This window comes from Akebia trifoliata, chromosome 2, assembly GCF_017979445.1.
Source record: "Akebia trifoliata isolate Shusen 1 chromosome 2, ASM1797944v1, whole genome shotgun sequence".
NCBI classification, from domain to species: Eukaryota; Viridiplantae; Streptophyta; class Magnoliopsida; order Ranunculales; family Lardizabalaceae; genus Akebia; species Akebia trifoliata.
In genome coordinates this window covers 12,284,528-12,304,860 of record NC_141376.1, presented here as the reverse complement: position 1 = coordinate 12,304,860, position 20,333 = coordinate 12,284,528, and the positions used below count along the sequence as shown (strand labels likewise).

The following is a 20,333-nucleotide window of genomic DNA, read 5'->3' as shown; positions in this document are numbered from 1 at the left end:
ACACGAATGAAAAAGGCTATATAGCGTTTCTAGTCCATAAAGAAGATGGAGCTTAGGTGCGCTTACTATTTCCAAATCCAACCACGACAAGGGCATAAAATCTAATAGCCCAACCTGACCTGAGATAATATATAATAAAATTAAAAAATACATCTAATTATTTAAAATTAGAAGTATATCATTTTCCATTAGTCATTCATAATAAATAAATAAATAATAAAATAAAAATTGTTAGAAATGATTATAATCAATGTTGAAAAATCGAAGTATGTGAATAAAAAAGAAAAAGTTTATTAAATGTATTATCAAGTCATGGTTCAAAAATTAGGGACTATTTACAACAACAAAAAAACTCACACAAGATCTATTATGTAAATTTTAAAAAAATTACTAGAGAAAATTTGCTCCCAACATGATTTCAGACCAAGTATCATCCATGAATGAGACAGATAAACAAGACATTTCAATGACGCAGAATCTCGCGAGATAAACAAGATGAATCAATTAGGATTTTGCATATCTTAATTAAAATAATTCATTTATTTATTATTTAATATATATTATCTAATAAAATATAATTTATTACTAAATATCTTATAATTTATATTATATTTATGAAAAATTACAATTATTTTCATATAAATAATTGTAAATCGAGTTAAATGATTTATTTCGTACAAGACAAGTTGTCTTGTCTAAGACAAGTTAATCTCGTCCATGAATGCAATGAGATGAAACAACAAACCGAGTTTTGAAAAGATGGGCATGATCCCTAATAAGGTGGCTTTATTTGCATACACTGAAATGGCTCATTGCACCCGCTTACTCACGATACCCACATTAACTTTAAAATAATTATTTGCAAACATGTAATTAACTTATTTCTTGAATAATTCTCATTGCACCCACTCATTGGGTATCGAACGATTACACTCAAACCAAGCTACTGAATGCTCATTGCACCCACTACCCAACGGTTACAAACTTAATAACCGAAAGCTCTCACATCTTCTTATGCTTCATTTGATAAATTTCTCATTCTCATATTCAAGATTATAATCTAAACCTGCATTGTGTTTTGATCACTCATCATTGTATGGTTTAGGCACAATCATTTTTTTTCTTTGGAAACCCGTAGGATTTCTCATTGTGATGTATAATACATGTCAATTAAGTTCATTTTCTCTATTTGAATATAATTTTAATGTTTCTGTGTCATATGGTTTGATTCACATTTTATTTATAGTTTTTTAGTCTGTTTGGTAATCCAATACCAAATTTTGTACAATGTATTCGATATGTACGTACTGCGTGTTTATTGCAAATTTTAGTGTAAGGGTATCAAATATACAATTCAAAGTTACTAGTTTTTGTTCAATACCGTTCATCAAATTTGTATTAAATGCTCGGTAGGTACTTACCGAGTCTGATTTGTTTAATTCGATAATGTGGTACTGAACAAATATCAAATTTCTTTAAATTTTACTTTTCATCAAAATTATGTTTCACCATGTACTTAATGTTTACAAGTAACGACAAAATAGAAATATATCACATCAAATAGTTACATGAATACTTTCATAATATAAATATGATGACTCACAAGCCTCAAAAAATAAAAGCTTGCATACCTCAAAAATCAACGAACCGTTCACATGCAAAACAAGAACATAGTCAGTCATTCACGAGGTTGAGGATTATTAGACCTTCATGTAGTGCAACATCTAATCTAATCATTGCTCTAAACTGTTCAATCCTATCGAAAACATAATCGCTATATTTGATGTCAATGGACAATGGTGATTTATCCAAACAACAATGATTAGAGATATTAGACATCCTTATTGCATAAAAAGTCAAATAACATTACCATCTATGAAATTGATCACAATGATTTATAGTCCTACTGTAGTTAGTGCTACTGATCGTAACGACAAAAATGTTAAGCATTGTTGCCTTGATATGTGAAGTATAACAACATTGTAGCGCAAAATAATAAGATGATCCATATTAAGCATAGTCATCCAATATTAATTAGTACAAAAATTATATTTAAAAAATGAGAGTTTTATGCAAATCATCAACCCATGCATCACCCCCGAATTCTTGATAATAATGAACTCAAAATAATATCAACTCATCCATCAAATTACATCTTACTTAGGTTCAATAATTATCATTACTCATACCCAAAAGTCCAACAACTACTCTAAACCAATGATTTTCATCCCCTGTGTACATCCTTTACATCTATAATATACGTTGATACATCACCATTTCACTTTGAAATGCACTATCACCTAAAGAAATCTTATATAAATATCTTTTTGTTGATGTATCGATACTCGATATATCATCTTGTTGATGTATCGATACCCGATATATCATATTTTTTTCATTTTTGACTATATATTGTAAATGATCTTTATTATTGGTGGGATTTGACTTTGAAAAATATTATCACCTAAAATAATCGTAAGTGGATCTCTCATTTTTTATGTGTTGGTACTTGACATATCAATTTTCTCGCACGTTGTAAATAGACTTTATTATTGTAGTATTGTATTAATCTCTTTATTTGATAGTTTGGAGAATGTGTCATGGAATAATACATGTCATTATCATTATAGACAATAATTATTGAGTGAAAAACAACTATTGTATTATTCCATGACACATTACATGTCATTATAATGATAAAAACAATAGTTGTTTTTCACTCAATAATTATTGTCTATAATTAAATGAATGCCCCTCAAAATACTAGGCACTATCGTGATTGTGAGAATCACATATCACTTTGATCTTCCACTAATCATTTTCTAGTAATTTCAAACTTCTCAAAGAAAAATGACATAAGCATCTTTTGGTACCCAATCATTTATCATAATTTTCATCTCTATCATTATTAGACCTTTTATAAGTTTCATCCCTTTCACAACGAAAAAATATTTTGGGAATTTTACCTTTTTGATGATTTAATCTTAATACTATTAGGATAGCCTTAACAGTCCTACCAGTTTTTCTAACCTGTTTACATGGTCATCTCGACTATGAAACATATCAAATGATTCAAAGTTTCTCATATGATTGATAGTAGGTAATTACGTTGATATTGTTGACGAAGTTAAATAATTTAAAAAAATCAATTATGTTCGATGGGTTCATATTGATAGTTTCAAAACACATTCGACAGGTGTGTATCAAACATGTTTAAACAAATTCGGTACTAAGATACCAAATAAACTTTGACAATTTTCTAGTTCTGCTTGATAACCTTGTACCGAATTTTATATAGTAGACTCAATATGTACCCACCGAGTCTGATAAAACATGTTCAGAATAGACATACCAATTGAATATCTATAATATTTTTAAATTTATCAATTTATTTAGTATGTACATACCAAATTTGTTCTCTCACATTTTTTTTTTATAACGAAGGGTATCCGGGCCAGCTTGCACGCACCATACTAGTCCCTACGCCCCGCACTCAGGCTATACCCCACTACGTGGAGTGATACCTGGCCACCAAGATTTTTTATGGGTTGTGGGATTTGAACTTGAAACCATAGAAAGAGTAGATTCCTTGGCCCCAACCGAATCTGCACCTATCGAATGGTTTAGAAAAAAAAAATTTAATATTTATTTCAAATGTTAATAATACATGAAAATGAAAAGGATTTCATGTCATTATGCTTTTTGGTCATTCCATATGAGATAAAACTATTTTTTTAAAATGAATTATAAAACCTTAATAATACTTATCTCTATTGATTCAAATCTATCCAACACCAAATGATGTGAAAATTTTGAAGTGTAATGGTCATTATGCCTTTATCCTCCTAAATAAATTTTTATTTAAAAATTTTGGTAAAAATTTATAGGTTTCAATCGATGGGAATAAATGATTTTTTCAATCAGTGGGATGTAGTTCTACATTTTTTGGTAACTTAAGGTATATGCAATGAGTAATAATGAAAGGGTAAAATGATACTTTATTTTTTCTCAAAAATTTATTAAAAAAGAATTAACTCGCTGCCAGCATTTTACATTATTTATTAATTCGAATACTAAAATTGATCATGCTTATTAAAATGTTGAATAGTCCAACGAATTACTTTTTATTTTTATTTTCTCTTACATGTTCATGCTTATAATTGTTGAACCATCCAATGAGTTGAGGGTTTTCATTGTTACCACCCATCATTTTCATGAATTTGATTCATAGGTACGTAGTAAAAGTTGTGAGTGTTATTATTTTTCATGATTTATCTTATTTCTCCTCATCGCTATTTGAATTTCTTATAAGAAAATTATCTCTAAACTATGAATGCAAATGATGAAAGGATTCTAGGAAAACCAATTGATGCATCCATATCCATACTTAAGAAATGAGAAAAATATTGCTCCAACAAAGTATGAAATGAAAATGTTAACATTTTTTTAGAAAAAAATTGAATATTTTTTTAATGAATGTTAAGTATTTTATTAAATACTTAAAAAAAAAACTTGTGACATTTTTGTTAACAATATACGAATTTCAATTTGTTCTATTGTTTAATTTGGCTATTGATAGATTTGCTTTATTAATTGAACATTAAATATTACTTGATTGAGTTGGTTATAAATAAATTATCTTCAATGTTTGAAGTTTGATATCAAATTTATAGTTGAAATTATCAAATATGATGTTTCTTTACTATTTGTTTATTTCCATTTACTGTATTTCGTTTACATAAAATAATTTCTCTCTCCTTCTCCACATACACACATAGACTTTTATTTACAATTAAAAATACAAAAATACAATTTTGCACTATTAGTCTCATGTGCAATATCTGTAACAAAACATTTATTACCATTGACATCATTTCTTCAACTGATTTCATTTTTCTCTTAAACATTTCTCTCATCTCTCTATCATTATTTTCTCATTTTTCTCATTCATTTCTAACGAACAATACTCATGCATTTATTAGTCTTTGAAAAGTTAAAAAAATATGGGTATGCATATGACTAAAAGAATGCTACATAGAAAATGAATAGACATTTTTAAATTCAGTCAAACTAGAGTAATGACAATATATTCAAACTTAGTTCTTGTCTTTTAAGAGGAAAAATATAATGATGATAAAAAAAAATGAACTATAGAGTGGATATAGTGGCAATCTTTTATAGACTTACATGGAGTGAAAACAAATAATGGATTTCAAGATTTCAAAAACTTTAAGAAACGTGAGTGCATAAGCAACCTTTAAATATAAGAAATTTTAAGAATAATTATTCCATAAAACGTGATTATTTAAAGAACAAGTATCATATTTAGTAACAATTTCTAGTTTTAGAATATCTTGATAGGTGTACACTTGGTGTCATCTTGGACTTAATATAGTCAAAATTGTACTTTATGTGGATGATTCTTGTAACTTAGGTCGAAGAGTAATGACTTCCACTTTTTTTAGTAACCATTTAAAGAATAAATTTTCTAAACTTCCATATCAAGCATTTATATAACTGGTTGTAGTACATTTTTGATATTGCAACTTGGGATTCAATGATTTACTCCACAAGTTCCAAACATGAATTTTTTGATATAGATTTGAACAAATTTTTAATTGAGTGTTTTTGTTCTTTTGAATTTTCACTCCCTTCTATTTGAAAGCTTATTATGATACTTTAGTCGTCTCTATGAATTTTTTAGAAGCTTCCTTGGAATTCTCACGTATGATCATAATTATAATTATTTTCATGAATAATTGAATATTAATTCATTAAAAGTCTTTATTTTATTGTGTTTGATTTTATTTGTAGCCTCATTATTTGTTTATGTTATCATGTAAGTACTCTCTTTTTAAATTTAAATAACTATTTTAGTTATTATTTTATTTCTTCAATCCAACTAGTGTGTTTTAAATGTCTTGTGTTCACCTTATTAAAAAGAAAAAAAAATGTAGTTGAATGATTGATACCACCATTAATTCAAGTTTAATTAATTACATCATCTACTTGTAACTAAGCACATCAATTAGTTTAATACTATCTTATTTTTAATGAATAGCTGATATCATCAATTAAAGTAAAACTCAATAGATTCAAAATAATACATCATTTATTATTATTCATCCATATGGAGTTGAAATTAGTCCACGTGTAATGACCCACACATAATATCATTTGCTACTATTTACTATCAGATTACAATAGCAAATCAGTTTGTTAGCGATCATTATAAATATACCATTTGTTACTGTCAAAGTAATGGCTAAACGTTCATTTAAATATATTTGATTATTTATTAATCATTTGTGATCTTATGATGTAATCTAAACTTTATAGCTTAACTACACACATCATTTATTTAATTATAGTTGCATGCTTAGTTTGTGTTTGATAACGATATTAAATAACGTTTTTGACGAGAAAAACGACTTAAAAGAAGCCTAATCAGTTTGATAACAAATTGTGATGAATAATAGAGGTAAATTGACATATTTTTTAAAAACATGTTGATGGTGTTTTACAAAATCGAGTTTGCATTAAGCAAAAATTACAATAAGAGGTAAGGTGAAATATCGTTTATATCCTTATAGATTAATTAATTTCCTTATTTGATATCTCTTGAATAAAAACCTTTGACATTTGTTACAAAATGATTCTCAAGAAAGAAATTTCATCGTCTACACCAAAGTAAATTCATCTCAACACAATTTATTAAAATTTTCACTAATTATGTTTCTTTCTTCTTTTTCTTTGCTTTTAATCATCTTCTATGCATTTTGAGTAAAAAAATATTATGATAGTTCATGATTCTTTTCTATTTCAACTAATTTATCCATGAAAAAAATTATTTCCTATTTGATCGATCCATTTTATCATAAACCCTTTATTTTTTTTATTTCGAACAAATACGATTTTCATACTAAAATTTATTCTTCATTTTGTTATTTTGATTTTGACTGAAATCTAATTGATTCGATTTAAATGATAACAAATGGTGGTGGGCCATCCTTTGTGATATTTTTGATAAATTATTAATGATTTTCGTCTTATGAGTATGACCATGTAATTCAAAAAAAAAATTGTTGGTGTGCATTTAGTAAGTTATCTTTAACTTTAAATAGAATACAAAAGGTCATATTATCTCAAAATACATTTATCAAAACATCAATTTCTACATTTTTATTTATGTTTATTACAACATAAGCAACAGCAACAACTGTATATCCTTGTCCCAAAAACTTGGGATAGGTTAAATAAAATATGTTCAAATCATCTTATGTTGTTGAAAATGAGTCTCATATGCTTCCATTTTTCTCTATCAAAATTCATTTTTATTTTTATTTTCAAGCACTTTTAAATTGTATATCTCTGTTAAGGTTATAATTGACATATGTTAAATATGTTCATATTGACTTGATCATGTAGAAATTTTCCTGATCACTATTTATAGAGGAGATGTTGTCAAAAATTTGATTGTGTGTTTAAGTATAATTTATTAATATTTAATCTTTTATTTAACTATAATTTAATATTATTTATTTAATTTATTTGACTGATCTGATAAAAATAAATATCTAGTTCATTAGTTATAAGTAAGGGTATTCTAGTCAATTTATCAGAATCTTACAGCTACAATTATTTTTATGAAATAAAAAATACTAATTTTCAAATACAGTTTATTAAACATAATTTTAACCTTAGCGTTTCTTGATAGTTAATGCTATAACAGTCAACAATCGTAGAAATTGACATTATTACCTAACAAGACCTAAATATTTGAGGCAAATTGTCTGATACTTAAAAAAACTTTGAGCTTACTTGGATTGACTTCTTCAAGTGTTTTTTACTCTTGCGGGAAGCCAGAAACATTATGTCAAACGTTTGGATATATAAGCACTTGGAGAAGTAATTCCGTAAAAGAGTAAAAATAGTACTTCTGAGAGAAGTATCGAGACCAGTACTTCTCAAAGTTATTTTTGCGTAGAACAATTTTATCTGTCAAATATAAGTTGCGATTCTAATTATATTCTCACGAGATTGTACATTTTACTCAATATATCCCTCGTCAATTCATCAAAATACAAAATTTTGTTAGAAATACTTCTCAAAACTTGCATCCAAACACAAAACTCCGTCAGAACTACTCTATAAAGTATTTCTAGGAGTACTTATGTTCTAAGTACTTTTGACTCATGTATCTACACGGGCCTTTGGTGTCTCGAACAAGTTTTGGATACTACAACAAGATTTCTTGGTTATCAATTGATTTATCGTTTATTCATGCATTAGTTGAGTCTTTTTGGTTAAGTACATGCTCATTTTATTTTATTTTTTCTTTTGGTGAGATAAATATTAAACTTGTAAATGTTATTTTTTTAATTGGACTTAAGATCTCGGAATCGATAGAATATGATGTATAATATAACTCTACTTCTTATTTTTTTAATTAATTTATTTATTCTTATCTTACATTTTTTTTATTAAAAGGGTATATGGGCCAGCTTGTGCGCGCTCCAACTATTCCCTCTTCCTCGAACAAGGCTTGTGAAACAGGATTTTAATCCTGCGGTCCGTGACCACTAATATTAGTACTCGGTGGGAATCGAACTTGAGACTACAGGAGGAGCACACCCTTGATCCTGAAGTATTACCATTTGGCCACCCATCTGGTGGTTTTATCTTATATTTTTTATATAGTTATAGATACAATGTTATACTTGTGCATACATTCTCGCTCTCATGGGATGCACATTATTTCTTGATTTATCTAGACATTTTGTACCTGCTGTATTATTATCTTTCCTTGAAGATTTTGATAAAATTGAAGAATATACATGGGGTGTAACTACCATTGCATACTTGTATTAGTAATTAAAGAATTTTACCAGTTTGTGGAAGTCATCACTTAGTGGTTGTGTGATGTTATTACAAATAAATGTAATTATTATATACAAATGAAAATATTATTTCATTAGAAATATATAATCTAATTAATTCTAATTTGTACACAAATATAGGTTCATGAGCATATTCTTTTAAGACGATCATTTCCCAATCCAAACACACTTATATTTTCTATTTCCTTAAATGAAAAAAAGAATAAGAGTTATGTGGATCCACATCATAATCTTGAGGTATATTGAGAGGATCTAAATCTCATTCGCAAATACTAGATAACTTAATTTATATTAAAAAAATTAATAACTTTTTTATCTTGGTATATAATTATCATCTAATTTTTTTTTATTTGAAATAATAGGTTATATGGGAGTCTTATGACAATATGGACCTAATAATTGTGGAAGATCCGATGTTATTGACTACTCGAATTAATAATCTTGTGCGATTTTATATATTATACTTTAATATTGTTGAGTTCCACCTAATAGACAGTTTGCGATGTATCAATACATCCTTGAAGAGTCATTATCATGGTTTATAGTTTAAAAATGAAATAATAAAAATTGACAGAAATTTTATGACCAAATCATTCGCGATTGGAATAAGAGATTTGAGGTATGTTGGAACCTTTCAAATGATTTCTTAAGTATATCATTAATTAGAATATGTTTATTTCATTTAATTTTACTAACTAATAAAACATATTATTAATGTTTAATTTCTATTTTTCTTGTGATTTCCATCAATCGTAACACTATGGTCTTCTCTTGAGTTCAAAAAATAGTATAGAACTCCTCAAATGGATAACCTATACTTAATTTATAAAGATCAATACATACTAAGAAGATATGGAGATGATGTAACAAATATTATTATGCTAGAGTAAGAAGAATTATAAAGATCACTTGAAACAACGATACATTGATTTTTTTAATAACATGTATTGACAGTATAATATTGTATGTTCACAAGCAAATATCCTTGACAATGTATTAGTAAATGTTGGATATGTCACTGAATATATTAATATTTGACTAGCAATCAAATATTTATAATAAATCATGAAAGAGATACAATCAAAATTGACATTACTACGATAAGATATACATATATCAAGACCTTTAATGATACGTGATCCTAATGATTCTCAAGTCAAGATAATTTTTTGACTTATGTCCCACTTATGTCCCAGATGAAAATGTGACGACTCACACATCGAACAAAACCCTAACAACAATAGGTAAAACATTCATATGGGAAGTATTCACAATCACATGCACATAAAGATCATTCGACAGTACACGAGGAGATGACTATGTTTATGAATAAATTTACCATACTTACACAAGCACAGACAAAACCAACTCCCTGTAATATTCATTTAGTGTTAATGCCTATACCACCTCTATAAGTACCAACACTTTGATCATTGACGCGAACACATAGTCATATCACAAGGTCATTGATGGTGTCTCTAGACCATCTAATTGCCTAAGTACCAAAATTTCCACGAGCAATAGATAGTTGTGCACAACGACAACAATGGACATATTATTTATATGAATTATGTAAATCCATAATTTTGTAAAGTAGAGTTATGGATATTATAATGGTTATTTTTTACTAATGTTGGCCATTTTTTTACTAGTGTTGTAATTATTTTCTTGTGGAAATCTTGGATACATTGTATAATTCTATATTTTTTTATGGTGTTACAATTTCTATTTTGCATAATTAAGTGTTTAGGAGAACAACTTTGATATTTCAATGTAAGTTGTATTAGGTTTTCTCATCAATTGTTTCTTTAAAATGTTATTTATCTTGTGTGTGGAATCACATTGCACTTGATTTCTAAAATTAACCTCAAATAAAAATAAAAAAAGTGAAACAAAATATTCAAAGGGGACGGATGGTCTCGTCAATCGCCATTTCAATTTTTATTTTCTTTCTCATATAATCTTCTAATTAGTGGATTAAATTAGAGATGCCTACAAATGCCAAGTTGATGAAGTGCTTCCAAATCTTAATAAGAGACAAAACTCTTTTCAATGCCTATGTACTAACTTTATTTTTCAGACCTTATTGAACCAATAAATAACTAATTTTTGTAAAGATCATTGTTAAACCATATAATTCTGTTAAAATTTTTCACAAGTAGTGTTTATGTCAAATAATAGTTTATTAAAATTATATAATTCTCCACAATATGTTCAAAAGAAAATCAAAATCCTTAAATGATAAAGATATACAAAAAAAAAATAGCATTCCTCATGTCATTTCATATTTTTCTCTAGTAATTGAAATAAGCTTTAGCAACACTTGGGTTTAAAGCTTTTACCCTACACACCCAAAAATACTTCATCGATATCCACGATTAACTAGCATATAAAAAATTTATTAATCTCACTTCAAACATAATTGTTGAAAATGCTACAAAACTCTTATAAATCATATGGAGGTTATACAAGTTTTCCTATTATACTCTGATTAGCCACACCGTGTACAATAGAAAAAGGCGTTTCTCTCTATTTTTTGTATCTTTTCGTATTTTCTTTGGTCAGGTAGGGCGATGATGAGTTTTTGACGATAAATCATAGTTGGTATTTCATATGGAATTTGTAGTTTGTACGATTAGGAACACCATGCAAAGGCTCTCAATAAATAAGGTAATATGCCTCGATTAACAATTTAGTAGTACAAAAATCATGTGGGCACCACATCCTCAAATTGCATGCTCACAAGGAATTTCAGTATGTTGTCATTTTCGCACGAATAGTTCTATTGTACATATGAGCTACGTAACAATTAATTTCGTTAAGAATCTCAAATTTTATGTCATTCACCTATATGACTGATAAAGAACTTGCTAACTTGACATATTTCTAAAGTTTTTTGTTTCATACTTTTGTTCTTAGTACATTAACCCATGACTCTGACTCCTCACGATGTTTTTGATGGATTTATGTAATCTTTACTTGTATCCTATCTAATAACTCAATAATATCTTTGTCGCGTAATTATAAAATCCATGCATTAACTTGTTCCTAATCTGATCTCTAACTTGTATCTGACCTGACTCATAACACATAAACGATTTCAAATAAGTATATGAGTTTGAGCATGTCTCTTCACAATGATAAATATAAAATAAAATCTTGTCATATCAAAGGGACACCATATGTCAGAATCCTATATTTTTTTCTACTTCACATTGATAACTTGCAACACTAACACATTTGATTCAAATCTTACAGATAAGTGAGGAGTCCATCTTCTAAAACACTCAAGTGCATCCCTACTGAATAACTCATCTAACATTTGGATTTGTCATGTCGTGACATGTATTTCTGAATTACGTCTATAAAAACCAATTTATCAAACGAAGGAAAGAAGAAGGAGAAAAGAGGAGGAGGAGGGGGAGGCAGACGAACTGAAAAAAAAAACTTGAAAAGTAAAAATCACTTTACAAATCCATTGTTAATCTTATTTTCCATTCATTTTCTTTTATCCAAATACTAACTAGATCTTCATAGGATCATTGACAGGCATCACATCGATGCCTCATCATTATCTCCTTCTTACTTTCTATTGATTAAGAGTTGGTGAAAAGCGGAAATCAACCATTGTTAAAAAGTGTTCGGTATATCAAGGTAAAGCCCGCCATCAAAATAAGTCAAACTATTGAAGGAAGATTTGGATAGAAGCCTCTTGATCAAGATCATCATCAATGTTTATCTCAAGGAGTGGAAAGCCTAAAAAACTCCCCACAATGCATATTATTGAGAAGAGAAAAATATCATAACCAGAATTTAAATGATCTTGATTTGGTACAATGGCTTGAGGAATAGGATTCATTATTGCTATGTAGACATGATTATTAAGAATCGAGGTATCAATGGATTCATTTTTGAACACATATATGTTGATGATGGAATTTAGGCTATACATTTCAAAGATGAACTTTATGCTCTCATTATCGACAATATCAAAAGTTGTCGAATCTAAAGAGAAGGAAAAGACAAACCTTAAGATAATCAAATTGCTGGGTAACTTCCACAATATTGTAACTCTATTGATAAACTCCTAAAATAAAATATCTTTTGAAATCATCAAAAGTCTTTAAGAACCCTTAAGATTACACATCTTTACTTTCATTAGTTGGTCGTATGAACTTTCCACCATAATAACATAGTAAACATGAAATTTGAGTTGACATTATAAGATAAAGAGAGAGAAATTACTTGTTATCACAAATAAAGAAAGAGTATTGGATTTAAAGAAAAAAGAAATTTTAGAGGAGAATTCCATTTAGAAATTAAATCTAAAAAGTTTTTTTTTTTTTGTTAAAAAGTGAGATAGAAATAAAGAGGGTTGAATTTATGTGAATTTTTTTTTCCCACATTATTTTGCATTAATTATGGAAATGATCAGTTTAAAGTGTTGGACAATCTAGCCTTTTAAATTAATTTTGGGCAATTCCATCATTGTGGCTAGAAAATAACATAAAACGTTCGACCATCTAGCTAGTTACTAAAATGCTAGACTGTCTGGTGTAGGGGTGCATATGATTCAGATTGGTTCGGATTTTGACAAAATTTGAGCCGAACCAAACATGATCGGTTTTACAAATTTGGAACCGAACCAATCCAATTACCTTATAAAACTGAACCAATCCAATCCAACCTTGGTTCGGATTGGTTCTTGGTTTTCATACTTTCAAAATAGAAAAACTAGTATTTTTTCTTTCAAAAGAGGAACCCTTTGGATCAGATCATAAATAATGCCTATTTTAAAAATAAAATTGATTTTATGATTAAATTTTGACTGAAAATTTGTATAAATTGAAAATTAGAGGAAGCTTAATGAGACTATAAAAAAAATTACAATTTAAAATTGGTATTTTGGATGGATTAGTGAGGAAACTAATCCATAAATGGTAGATTAACGAATCCAAGCCTAGATTCGTATAGTATATTTCATCTAACAAACACGATATAAAGGTTCTCGTAAAAAAAGCAAGGAATCAAACTCTTTGAAAAAGTTTTTCCATAAATGGGTTGATCCATTTGAGAGTTGAAAGAGAGATTTGTATACATTTTCTAAGAGTTTTTGTAAGAAAAAAATAGAAAAGATAAAATTGAAGACTTTGATGAGTTACCTCTTCGTAATGTACTACATAGTTGAGAGAGAGAGAGAGAGAGAGAGAGAGAGAGAGATATGGGTTACTTTTTTGTTTTCTGATGAGGTGACGAGTAGAGAGGTGAGGGAGACAAACGACCACTAGGTTTTTTTCAAACTTGAAGAAAAGGAAGAGAGAAATAGATAACAGATGAACGAAATTAAGAAATAATTTTATTTTTAAATAAACATATATATATATCTCTTAGATATTTCGGATTAATTCGATTCTATTATACCCCTAATTCGGAATCGAATCAAATCAATCAGATTTTTTTTATACAATCCGTACCCGAACCAAACCATGCTCAATCCAAACCAATCCAATCCAAAAGACTTCAAATTGGTTCGGATTTATCCAATCCAATGTGCATTCCTAGTCTGGTGTGTTAATTCTGTTTGGGTAATTTTTTTTAATAATAATAATAATAATAATAATAATTTCTTTTTTTAATTTTCCGTTTTTTCTTGACAAAAATCACTTGAAGTGAGTTCCATTAGCCATCTTCTCGGTGTGTGTGCAAATAGAGCGTCCCTCCCAAATATATAATACGAAATGCAGCAAATGCCAAACTCTTGATCTCCTCGGGCCGTTACAGATAGAGGTAGTGATCCCATCGGAACCCCCAAAGAATCTGGAGAGCTACAATGGAGATCCAGCTAAGCCACGTAGCAGGCTCGCCTTCATCTTCTTCATCAGATCCAAACCCTGACCATCATTCAAACCCTAATCCAATGCAGTCATGGTGGGAAGCAATCTCCAAGGCCAGATCTCGCATCCAAATCCTCTCCTCCATCCTCTCTTCATCCCCATCAATCTCCTCTCTTGCAGACTCAGATCGTCCCGCAAGATCTCTCCTCGAATCCCAAGAAGCTTATCTCGCCATCTCATCTTCTCTCTCAAACCCTTTCTCAGGCTCTGGTGACGATCCTCTCTGTCAATGGCTCTACGAAACCTTCCAATCCTCAGATCCTGACCTTCGCCTCGTAGTCCTCTCTTTCATCCCTCTCCTCACTGGTCTCTATCTCTCTCGAATCGTCTCTCCTTCTGAAACCTCAATCCCATCTCTTGCAGGTTTCGAAGCTGTAATTCTTTCTCTCTATGGCTCCGAAACCAAAGATCGAGCTGGAAAACCCATATTAATTTCAATTCCCGATCTATCGCAACCTTCTATTTACCACGCTCCCCGAAGCAAGCCCTCTAATGGCGCTGTTAATTCTCAACCGTTCGTTAGGGTTCTCTGCCCACAACTTGAACCACAAATTGCTGTAAAATCGACAAAACGGGCTTTTATTGTAGCTATAGTGCTTGATTGTTATTATAAGCAAATTTCTCAGATGCCCATATGGTCAAAACTTGATTTGTGTCGGTTTGTCGTGGCATGGGCGGGGCAGAATTGTTCTTGCAGGAATGAATTTGATGTTGATGGCAATATTAGTAGAAATGTGAATGCATCTGAGATTAGGGATTTTGAAGAGGATCATGAGATTGAGGAATTGGTGGAAGAGATGAATGAATTTGGGATTGGGGAAGAATTTGCCAAAACTGGGGCTTCTAAAGGAGCAAGAATTCCGTTGCCTTGGGAACTCTTACAACCTGTATTGAGAATTCTTGGGCATTGCCTGTTGGCTCCTCTTAATTCACAGGATGTTAGGGATGCAGCGTCGGTTGCAGTAAGGTGTTTGTATGCAAGGGTTTCTCATGATTTGGTCCCACAAGCAATCTTGGCCACTCGGAGTTTGATTCAGCTTGATAAGAGAGCACGATTGGCTGCCAGGGCAGTAGCTGATGCCAATGCAGCTTCAAATGTTAACACACCGAGCAAAGCAAAGAAACCAGAGATCTTTTTGGTATCAAAGTGAGTGGTTGACCAACTTTTCTTTGTTTGTGATTCAAGTTGTATATTCATATGCAGCTCCTCAGAAGTGTTGAGATGTCAACCAAGTACGAGTATGTTAGATATTCTTCTTTTTTTTTTTTGTTTTTTTTGATACTTACTTTTTTTTCCCATCTTAATTTAGATGTTGTGTGTAATATTCAGTATAATATCCAGTGCTTGTATCTTTTCGGCAGTCTTTGTGGTAGATATTTATGAATTTTCTTCTCTCACCCCAAGTAGCAAATCTTGCAATTCTGCCCAACGTTCACCACCATATAGCCAGGTGTCAGCATCTTGGGGATCAATTGTTAAGTGAGTCCATTAACAGACCTTGAATTTCTCTGCTTTTAGATTTAATTGTCATTCAGCTCCTATTTTCTGGAGGAGTTAGTTTGTTAGTCAACTCTCGTTTACCAGGGGAGTGGTTTGTCAAGTTGTTAGCATCAACCTATAAATTTTAACCGTGCTGGATATGAATGCAAGCATAATTTCTCACATAGTTTATAGTTTATTTAGTTAGTGAGTTAATTCTAATTAAAAAATGGCACTCTTATCATTCTGGTATCAGAGCTCTTTCCTGCACTTATGGTAGCACCACTTGGTTTTGAAAATATCCATAGGGAGATTGGTGACATTTGAATGGAGTTATCAAACACCAGGAAAAATGTCAACGACTTGAACTTTGGAATTGCTGAGCTCACAATGAACATGCAAATCTCCATAAAAAATCTTCATCCTCAGCCACCCCTTTTTGCTGAATAACCACGACAACCACCTGAAGTTCGACCAGCCACACTTGCTTCTTAGCAAGGGTGGTTGATTTAACTTGATTTTCCCGTCTTTAATATAGCTGATCTGGAAGGATAGGTGTTTCGAGCACATCAGTTCCAGCAACTACACGGTGTTCTAGATTACCAAATGGTGGACATAACATCAACTCATCCTCAAGGTGAGGCAATACCTCTGTATCATTGATTGGCTAGAAATTTTTTTATAGATTAAGGAAAAAACAAAAACAAACGTACAACAAAAGGAAAGATCGAGGTGACCAAACAAAAAAGAAACCAAGAAAAGAAAAGAGAGGAAAAGAAAGAGCCTCTAACTAGGGCTTGAAAATATTACAAACCAAATCCCAACATACTAGGAAGTCCTTGAAGAACACCCCCTTGAACTCTTTGAATACCTTGGACCAAAAGAATAACAACCTGAGAATCAATAAAACAAGCTCATGGCTGGATTGAACCTCAAAGGTTCTTGCGTTTCTTTCTTTTGAAATTCCCCAAGTGATCGCGGATGGGGTGAGATTCGATAGTAATCTCTTGGAGCGTCTGAAAGCCATCCTCAATTGTAGCCATTCCCCAAAAACACTTCCACTCGAACCTGAAAGACTACAATCAACCCAAACAATTCCAATAAGTGGTCCCACACCTCCTTAGCCACTACACAATGCACAAGTAGATATTTAGAAGATTCCTCCTCTACCAAGCACAAACAACAACGATTTGGACCACAAAAATCTCTTCTTCTCAACTGATTGAGCGTGAGGATCCTATCCCAAACTCTTGTCCAAACAAAGAAAGCCACCTTTGAAGGGACCTTTGGACCCAACACTACCACGTAAGGAAAAGAAGGATCCTCTGATCTACTGTGACCATTATAAAATTCTCTCATCGAAAACACACCTTTGGAATTGGGGGGTCCCCCCATCTTGAATTTTCGTTGCTCGAACCATAAGAGGTCAAATCTAAAACATTCCTAGAATTGTGGGGTGTCCAATGTACACATTTTGGTACAACATGGGATGGCGGTCACGAAGGATCATTGGCCAAACTACGATAATACATGATTATCAATTCAAGTTTGAACAATTAGCTAACATTAGCCCATTTCTTCATCAGCCTTGGTGGATGTGTGTGGGCTATTGGGTTCTTAACAACATCATGGTAAACGATAGATATCCAATACTGTTATTGATGAACTACTAGATGAGCTTCTATTTTCTGCAAATTGTGATGCAGGACGGTGAGGGGTGAAAATGAATATAGAGGGGGTTAGGGAATTTGATTTGAGATTTGGAATTGGGTTACAATAGGAAAAGGGTTTGAAAAGTTATGAATTTTTTTTTCTTTAGAAAAAGGGTTTGATTTTAGAGTATAGGATAGATTTGGGTGGTTTTTTGAAAGAATTAGAGGGTTCTTGATCTCTACAAAAATAGACAATTTTTTTGTGTGTGTAGAAAAGATGGATTGAAGAAGAAGATTAATTTTTTTTTGCTATTTACCTTGGAATCTGAAATTACAGGCTTTGACAATGTCTAGACCTAGAGGGGGGGGGGGTGAATAGGACTAATTAAAAATTCTTCTAAATGTGAACACTTAAGTGTGGCTGAATTTTTAATGAATTCGTTCTATTGAAGCATTCACCAAATCATCCATGGAACAAAGGATTTATGCATGCAATGATTAATCATGATATACGTTCAGATTTGCATGAAGATAAGGAAATTAGAAAGAAACACAAGACACACAATTTATAGTGGTTCAACAACTATGCCTACGTCCACTCCCAAGAGAACCCCAATCAATGGTTCTTCGGTGTTTACTAAAACTGAGGTTTTTGGTTCACCTTAAACCACACATAGAATTTTTTCCCAGGTTAATTCTACAACCCTAAGATTGAGTGAACCACATCCACTCAAAATGTCTGAGTTTTATGCTTCGGGAATTCAGCAACCTTTATCACTCAACTTGAGTCCGCAACTCAATCAAATGCTTGATTTTGAAGAGGAAATCAAGAAAACTGTTACTTGAGTATTTTGAAGTTAAAGCAAAACAAACAAACTCACAATTATGATGAATGAGGTGAGTTTGTTAATCTTTGGTTCTTCACTTCTTCCTTCGTCTTTGGCTCCTCGCCTAGCTTGATGTTAGAGTGTAACTGCTTGAAGGATGAAGTTAGTGAAGCTTGATCAACTCAGGTGAAGTAGCATGATGTGCATGGTTTCGACCTCACCCAACGATTCTTCTTCCTTTGTTAAGCCTCTTGAAGTGTACTTATTTGTTTGGGCTTAATTCAAAAGTTGTTGATCCAAAAAATCAATGAAGCCTAGAGCTTCTAATTTGTAGAAACTATACTCAACGGCTTCCTGTCGGTGGCACCTGTATCTCGTCGGTGGCACTGACCAAACTTAATGCTCGAAAATATTATTGTTGAATACTATCGGTAGCTTTGTCGGTGGAACCTCCAATAGTTATCAGTGGGACATATGAGCATTATGACGGTGGAACCGGCAGAACCATGCTTCTGCCATCGATAGATGTTTTCTCATTTTGTTCTGGCGGTGGATGTCGGTGGGACTGACAAGTTGTTCATCGGTGGAACCGGTGACTATTCTGTTGGTGGAACCGACAATATTAAGCTTCTGCCACCGATACCTTGAGTTCCACTCTGTTCTGTCGGTAGGACCGACAAGTTGTTCATCGGTGGAACTGATGACCATTCTGTCGGTGGAACCGTCAAGATTATGCTTCTGCCACCGATACCTTGAGTTCCACTCTGTTTTGTCGATGGTTGACGGTGGATCCTTCACTCCTGCCGACAACTTCTATTTTCCTTGAGATTGAGCTGGTTTTGGGATGAACTTAGAACACTCAAAAGATGCTTCGATAATAACTTGTTCTGATACTCCACGGGTGATAATGTCCCTTGTCCTTGGTTGGTTTTGATATACTACGGATTTGTCGTTGGTGTAATGCATGTTGATTTCTCTTCGTTCGTTTTGAACAATATCTTCCAGTAGTTACAACATGACAACATACGACTAATCTTGGAATCGACAAAACATGGTACTAACAGAATCCCCTCAATGATTTCCATGGCATCGACCACATTAAATGCACCAACATTCAAAACAAGAAAACAATTCTTTTTTTTATTCATTCATGATTCTTCATAAATAAATCCTTATACAATCTATAAATAAATAAAATCAACCAAGAGTCCTAATAAAATTAAAATACCAAATAAAGAAATCTAATTTTTGTAACTTTCTCCTTCCTGATTTTCGAACCTCATTAACTTAAATAAAAGACATTATAAAGTTATCGAACTACTCCTAACTATTATACTAACACCATGGGCCAATAAAACATGAAAATGAGCCCAAAGAATATGAAAATATAGCCTTAAAATAGAAAACGAAATAAAAAATAAAATATATCTTCAAGCTTTGATGTCCCAATCAAATTAGTTATCATCAAATCTGAGTTAATGAAGCAAACATTCCAAACACGACATTCTAGTCTCATGAAGGGCATTACAAATTTCTTGTAATGCCATTTGACCTTTCCAATGCACCAACCACCTTCCAGA

General features: G+C 31.3%; 1 protein-coding gene across 1 annotated transcript; it reads left to right on the top strand.

The window, feature by feature from the left end:
- Positions 1 to 14,592: 14,592 nt before the first annotated feature.
- On the top strand, positions 14,593 to 18,273 carry LOC147409603 (hyccin). The gene has a single exon (XM_086430589.1). The coding sequence runs from the start codon at positions 14,731 to 14,733 to the stop codon at positions 15,943 to 15,945; it is 1,215 nt and encodes a 404-aa protein (XP_086286715.1). The 5' UTR covers positions 14,593 to 14,730; the 3' UTR covers positions 15,946 to 18,273.
- Positions 18,274 to 20,333: the final 2,060 nt, after the last annotated feature.

Bases quoted from the DNA above. Each gene is read 5' to 3' on its own strand.
- LOC147409603 (XM_086430589.1), top strand. From the start codon at position 14,731: ATGGAGATCCAGCTAAGCCACGTAGCAGGCTCGCCTTCATCTTCTTCA.